The sequence below is a fragment of the Etheostoma cragini genome, chromosome 11 (assembly GCF_013103735.1).
Source record: "Etheostoma cragini isolate CJK2018 chromosome 11, CSU_Ecrag_1.0, whole genome shotgun sequence".
Taxonomy (NCBI): Eukaryota; Metazoa; Chordata; class Actinopteri; order Perciformes; family Percidae; genus Etheostoma; species Etheostoma cragini.
Window position 1 is genome coordinate 946,377 of NC_048417.1, and position 7,848 is coordinate 954,224.

The 7,848-nt window shown below is 40.7% G+C and overlaps 1 protein-coding gene and 1 pseudogene across 1 annotated transcript; both read left to right on the forward strand.

The window, feature by feature from the left end:
- The window catches only part of LOC117953166, a 3,516-nt pseudogene extending 1,506 nt beyond the window's left edge, over window positions 1–2,010 (forward strand).
- Window positions 2,011–6,680: 4,670 nt separating this feature from the next.
- LOC117952750 (olfactory receptor 6N2-like) lies at window positions 6,681–7,607 on the forward strand. The gene has a single exon (XM_034885276.1). The coding sequence runs from the start codon at window positions 6,681–6,683 to the stop codon at window positions 7,605–7,607; it is 927 nt and encodes a 308-aa protein (XP_034741167.1).
- Window positions 7,608–7,848: the final 241 nt, after the last annotated feature.

Sequence of the window (7,848 nt, forward strand, 5' to 3'; positions counted from 1 at the left end):
TAGCGCTGCATTTGATACCATTGACCATTATATCTTATTACAGAGATTGGAACATTTAATTGGCATTAAAGGAACTGCACTAAGCTGGTTTAAGTCTTATTTATCAGATCGGTCTCAGTTTGTTCACGTTAATGATGAATCCTCTGTGCACGCCAAGGTTAGTCATGGAGTCCCACAAGGATCTGTGCTTGGTCCAATCCTGTTCACTTTATATATGCTTGCTTTAGGCAGTATTATCAGGAACCACTCCATAAACTTTCATTGTTATGCAGATGATACTCAGTTAGATCTATCAATCAAGCCGGATGAAACTAATCAGTTAGCTAAACTTCAAATGTGCCTTCAGGATATTAAAACTTGGATGACCTGTAATTTTCTAATGTTAAACTCAGATAAAACTGAAGTTATTGCTCTCGGACCCAAGCACCTCCGTGACGCATTATCCAAAGATATAGTTACTCTGGATGGCATCACCCTGGCCCCCAGCACCACCCTGGTCTCCAGCACCACCCTGGTCTCCAGCACCACCCTGGCCTCCAGCACCACTGTGAGGAATCTTGGAGTCATATTTGATCAGGACGTCCTTTAATTCCCACTTAAAGCAAATTTCAAGGATCGCCCTTTTTTCACTTACGTAATATTGCAAAAATCAGGAATATCCTGTCTAAAAATGATGCAGAAAAACTAGTCCATGCATTTGTTACTTCCAGGTTGGATTACTGCAATTCTTTCTTATCAGGCTGATCGGAAAAGTCCATAAGGACAGCTGATCCAGAACGCTGCGGCACGTGTTCTGACGGGAACCAGGAAAAGAGATCACATTTCTCCTGTTTTAGCTTCTCTGCATTGGCTTCCTGTAAAATTTAGAATAGAATTTAAAATCCTTCTTCTCACCTACAAAGCTCTTCATGGTCAGGCTCCATCTTATCTTAAAGAGCTAGATAGCTGAACGCTAGAGCGTTCAGCTATCAGGCTCCTCTCCTGTGGAACCAGGTTCCAGTCTGGGTTCGGGAGGCAGACACCGTCTCCACGTTTAAGAGTAGGCTTAAGACTTTCCTTTTTGATAAAGCTTATGGTTAGGGCATAGAATTGAATATTGTTAGGGAGTGAGGAGTCGCAGCGTCCGCCTAACCCGGCCCACCTGCTTCTCTTCATAGTTGTCAGATTTATCTATCATGTAATCAAGAATATAATAAAACTAAAGGGAGACTTGGCATACAGCCCGATCCGGTTGGGGAGAGTTCTAGCCCGACCGGGCTGGAGCTCTCTTTACCTTGTCACTGTTGGTTTTGCTGTAACAATAGTTTTAGACAGCTGGGGACTTATTTTGATACACTGAGCTCCTCTCTCCTCTATCTTTCCATCTTTTCATTTATGTGCATCCATGTCCCAGAAATGCTTGTTACTAACCTAGCTCTGGGGAGTCATTCCCCGGAGTCCTTATGTTCTTTTATCCCCAGCATGTTCCCTTGGATCAGAGAGGCTCCAAAATCAGGGTAGCATCTGTCGTCTTGGTCCCACTCCATGTTCTGTGATGCCATGTTCTACTGCTACACTGCAGTGCCCTGCTATGTCCTGCTGTGCCTTGTAATGCCGCACAGCGTCCTGCTATGCCGCAAACTACTACAAAGAACTGCTACAGACTACTAATTTTGTCTATTTTTGTTATTGCCACTCTTCATTCTAACCCCAACCGGCCCGTCAGACACCGCCTACCAAGAGCCTGGGTCTGACCGAGGTTTCTGCCTAAAAGGAAGTTTTTCCTCGCCACTGTCGCACTGTTGCTTGTTCTGGAGGAGACTACTAGAACTGTTGGGTCCTTGTAAATTCTGGAGTGTGGTCTATCTGTATAGTGTCTTGAGATAACTCTTGTTATGAATTGATACTATAAATACAATTGAATTGAATTGAATTGAAAATACTGGAACAAAGTCATTTCAGTCTCCGGCTCTCCTCCAGGTAAAGAAACATCCTGACTTGGATGAGCAGGGAAAGGGGCAGGCTGGGTGATGGACAAAAAACCTGTAGTCAAAATGGTAGCAGGCCGAGCAACAGGCAGTTGCTCATGGGCGCTGAGGTAGGTCACGAATCTGAAGAGGAGCATTGGTGGAGCTAACAGACTCGGAAGAACATAATCCCTTAGAAGATGTAAAGAAATGAAGCGGTTAGCCCAGTCTGGATAGAGTCCCTAAACCAGGGCTTTTCTGACACATTATCTCGAGCAAACAACAAGATTCCCTCCCTTCAGCTAAATCAGGTCACAAACTAACTCATATAGTTCACCTGACGTAGACTTAGCCTCCTTCAGGTTGATAAACGCCATGAGTTGTCCTTGACTACATCCAGGTGGGGTACAAAATGGCTCACCCAAGGTCTCTTTTAAACTATTTCTGCTGTATTGCGATCCTTTTCAGGAATGGAGAACGCTGGCTTGGTTTAGAGTTAATGAGACTCTCCATGGTGTGGTTGAACTCTGACAGCTTCGTCTTGAACAAACACGCAATGCAAAAACAGTACATGGATCTGACACAGGACAAGGTGAACACAAAGACTACAGAAAATAGAAAGTAACAAGGTAATAAGAGTTAGGTGACACAAGAGCTGGGAAACAGGTGAAGACAACAGGTAATCACAAGAGTGGGAAATCAAAGGGGGTAAAACTAGACAAGACAACACAGAAAACCAGACTATCACAATAAAACAGGTCAGAACAAAGACAAGACCAAAGAATACGCACTCACAAGACATGGCAGAAAACCAGGCTACCAAATGAAGACAGGAAAACAGACTACCACAATAAGACAAGACACCAAAACCATAACAGACAAGGCTTCTTCACTATCTTCCTGTAGATGTACAGCGGTTGGCGTTAATTCTAGAGAGTGCTGGGATTGTCACTTGAAACCGCCATCTTCTGGAGAGTGCTGGAATCATCACTTAAAGACCAAGATGGTGTTGTATATCGCAAAACTGAATATAATACAAAAAGTAAGCACTATTTTAGAGTGGTTTTTTTCTGCCCACAATGCATTGCATTACATCACGTTGGGGTGAAAACAGAGCAGCATGCGTTGTCTTTGACACCGGTCTGGCCTAATATGGCTTTTGGTCTTTTAATATTAACTATTGTTTTACGAGGATTAGACAGCTAGCTAACTCTACGCCGCCGTGTTAGCATGTTAGCACAACAGCGTAGCCTGCCTTTGGTGTTTCCTATTTTTGCGTCCATGTTGTCCTTCTAAGCTTCCCTCCTACAAGATGGGTGGGTTTTTGTTGAACTACACACAAAGCTAACTGGCTATAGTTAGCCTGTACGTATGCTAGCGATATAGCAAACATTGTGTAGCCAGCCAGCAACTTTGGCAGTAGAGTTATGGTAAGCTAACCACAACAGCGTTGTCGCCCACAATCAACCTGCAGTGATGTTTGAAATGGAGACACAAATATCTTTTCTTTTCCCGGAGATCCTGAACATTATTTTCATTTATGACGTTTAAGACAAATGAAGAGTAGCCTGAGTGTGCGCGGCCTGGAGGGATGCGTCCTACCACAAGTCGGTGAGTGAAGTTGAGCTACATCTGTGGCCAGCAGTCTGCAGACCAGGGGAATAAAGTTCAGATTCTCAGTTTAAGACCAAGTCTGAGCTATATGATTCATTTAAAAACTGGACTGGTGTAAATGTTTCAACCTCACAGACAACGGACTCGGACAATCTTTAAAAAGAACTTTTGAAGAATACAACATTGTACAAATACCTATATTATATACCTCTTCCTCATCCAAGTCAGTCGCCGTAGTTTAGTGCCAGGCTGAGACTTTGCTTCCCAATGTCGCTAAATTGACTTAATAAACCCGTGAATACCAAAAATGACATTTCACACTATTTGGAGACCTTTCTAAAAATTATATACATATGTTGAATACTTTCTTCCCAAAAATCAACAGTGGTGGTTAAAACACTCTTTAACACCGTCATCTACTGGAGAGTTCTGGGATCTTCACTTGAGACATATAGTATAGTTTTTAGTTTTAGAATAGTTTTGACACGAGCGGCGAGGTACGCAACAGACACACACAAAAACAGACACACACACACACATTGTGTTTAGACATTGGAGAATTTTAGCGCCAAACATGACTAGTATTTGAGAGTGAGAGTGAGAATCGCTTGGAATAATATATGTGATGACATTGTCACATGCTAATTATTGATGCATTAATGTTGTAGCTGTTAAAGGTAGAGCTCATATCAAAGGTTTTAAATACTGCTGGGTAGTTTCATTTGAGAATATATTTAATTTATACTGTATTTTTCTTTTAAAGTTAGTTTTTTGGGCATTTCTGCCTTTAATCACCAGGATAACTAGGACTTGAAAGGGGAGAGAGAGAGAAAGACATGCAGGAAACCTGCAGCAGGTCGGATTTGAACCCTGAGCCTCTGGGCAAAGAACTAAACCTCTTTCATGTGGGAACCAGTATATTTATTTTTTCTGATTATATTTCCCATTCAATATATATCCTATGATATGACAGTGAGAGGGGATGGATCAGTGGGCTCCTTTAGTATTTCAGAAAGAGTATTAAAAACTGACTGCCATGGGGGGGGACCTGTAGCTCACCCAGTAGGCAGAGTCCTTTGTCCGAGTCTGACCTGCGGCCCTTTACTGCTTCCCCAGTCTCTCTCCCACCGTTCCTGTCCATCACTACAAATAAAGAGGAAAGACCCGAAATAATCTTAAAAAAAAGAGAAAACTGACAGCTGGAAATGATGGAGTCTTGGACGTGACCCACACATCTGAAATATTAATGTGTGGGTCTAACTCAAATGAACGTTAATTTAGGTCTTTCATCTCAGAAAGTCTGTTTTATTTCTTTAAATGTTACCCCACCCCCCACTCCCCTCCACCTTTTATGATTCATTTTTATATTACAATGGTCTTAATAAACCTTTGTAATGTAATAGGAGGTCAAAGTATTACAAAGTCCTCATTAAGTGAATCTACAAATTAAAGTTAGGATTATTTTTAGTGTGTGTGTTTGTGTGTGCGCCTCCAATTAGTATGATGCAATCTGTTCCAACAACACCAATATGGCGTCCACAGAAGCCCATGGCTGATGTAAGTTGGCTGTAATGAGTGTCATTAGCGTGGATGCACACCATGCCAGGCCTCGGGGGGGGGGGGGGGGGGGGGGGGGGGTTGGCTGCAGCCAGATAATTACCACCCAGTGGTCACAGGGTTCGGCCTTAGGGGACAACTGGGAAACAGCAGTTATCACAACCACAGCCAGCGCTGGGACTGGAAGGGCTTTAACAAGTAGCAAAGTTGGCTGAAGTCATTATCAGAGTAATCGTTCAGCAAGTCATCATTTCTTCTTCTTCTGAGAACAATTAAACACATCAGCTGATTACACTTAAACAACAACCTTCAATCTGCAAAAATAACATTGAAGCAACACTACGGAACCTCAGAAATGATAAATAACCAGTAGTTTTTCTCCTACCAATGGAAAGTTGAAATAATCACTGTTAAACTACGCCACACGCCATTGATGAGGTGTAACCAAACTTTTGGCTTATATATATATATATATATATATATATATATGACAATTTATATATATATGAATTCAATTCAATTCAATTCAATTTTATTTATAGTATCAATTCATAACAAGAGTTATCTCAAGACACTTTACAGATAGACCACACTCCATAATTTACAAGGACCCAACAGTTCTAGTAGTCTCCTCCAGAGCAAGCAACAGTGCAACACATGACAGTATTATCAGCATGAAGCTGAATCAAAACTATGAATGAACATATATGGAATTATTTAAAAAAAGGAAGAAGGAGTTCCCAGAATGCTCAGCACTTGTCGGCCCTTTTGCCTTCACTCTGCGGTCCAGCTCTCCAGGTGTCCAGGTGTGTTTGGGGTCATTGTCCTGTTAAAAAATAAATGGTGGCCCAACTAAATGCAAACCGGATGGGATGGCATGTCACTGCAGGATGATGTGGTTGCCATGCAATTTCCCAACATTGTCACCAAAGCCCCCCCACACCATCACACCTCCTCCTCCATGCTTCACGGAGGGAACCAGGCATGTAGAATCCATCCGGTCACCTTTTCTCTGTCGCACAAAGACACGGCGGTTGGAACCAAAGATCTCAAACTTGGACTCACCCGGTTCAATTAACAGATGAGATTTACTGCCCTTTAGGATTTTATTTTTTATTTTCAAACAAGACACGCACCCTGGTCTCCTGGGGGAAAGTCTTGCCAGGACTAAGACTATTCTAAATTGGAAAGAATATGTTATAGAGCACATGGTCAAGAAAAGCCTGCAACTTCAGGCCTCCAGAGTCTGATGAAGTTCTTCAACTATCCATCTCCATCTATATAACTATTGGTGGAGAGTTAAATGAGATCCTAGGGGGGGGCAAAGCCATTTCATAAAAACTTTCCACAGACTAAACAGTTGACTTTCTTAATTTTGGAAAAGAACCAACACCAGGTGATTTCCGAGGTCAGGTATCTATGAATGTGTGAGACACAACAGTACAGGTTGGATGCTGGTTTTATCATGTGAGTGAGAGCTCTTATTAGGAATTAATGCACGCTTGTGATAAAATTGCTTGTTTTATTACTCAACATCTAGACATTTAGTTTAAGACAACATTAATGGATGATCATGCAAATGTAACTTATATAACTCTGGATGGGCATGTGGAAGTTAACAAATACAGATATGTTTATTTTGTTATTATGTTCATAGCATATATTCTAATAATCTGCAGTAATTCTATTATTGTGTACCTTATCTGGTTTCACCAAAACCTCCATGAACCTATGTACATTTTCATTGCAGCTTTGTTAGTGAACTCTGTTCTGTACAGCACGAATATCTACCCAAAGCTTTTGGTTGACTTTTTATCTGAAAAACAGATCATATCTTATTCAGCTTGTCTCTTTCAATTTCAAATATTTTATACTTTAGGCTGTTCAGAGTTCTTGTTGTTGGCAGCCATGGCTTATGACAGATATGTGTCTATATGTAAACCTCTGCAATATCACACTATCATGACAAAAACCACAGTGAGTTTTTTCCTGTTGTTTGCTTGGTTTGTGCCTGCTTGTCATGTTTTAGTCCAAACTATATTAAGTTCTGAAGCAAAACTGTGTGACCTAACTCTAAAAGGAATATTTTGTAACAATTCAATTTACAAACTTCAATGTGTGACATCAAGAGTAATTACTATATTTGGTGTTGTTATTTTATTGGATCTCTCAATTCTGCCCATGCTTTTCATACTTTTTACATACACCAGGATATTTATAATAACCTATCGAAGTAGTAGAGAAGTCAGGAGAAAAGCTGCACAGACCTGTTTACCCCACCTGTTGGTTTTAATCAGTTTCTCTATTTTGACTGTTTATGATGTCAGCATAGCACGAGTAGATTCCAATTTTCCTAAATCTGCACGCTTAATAATGACTTTACAACTAATTTTGTATCATTCGTTGTTCAACCCACTCATATACGGGCTCAAAATGAAAGAAATTTTTAAACATCTCAAAAGATTGTTCTGTTCAGCCAAAATGATTTGATGTAATAACTCTGATTACTAATGTACAGGCACTTCTTCTGAAATAATCATGCTGAGATGTGAGTTGTTGAAAGGTTCAGTAAATACACAATACTTAGTATATACAAATTACTGAGTATATACACGATACTGTGTATTTACTGTTAAATAGACCTCTTGTTGTGAGAATAGCAAGGTGTCTTGATTTTGAACTTTATTGTGGTGACAAACTGTTCACGTAGAATTAAGACAGTTCTGAAGGC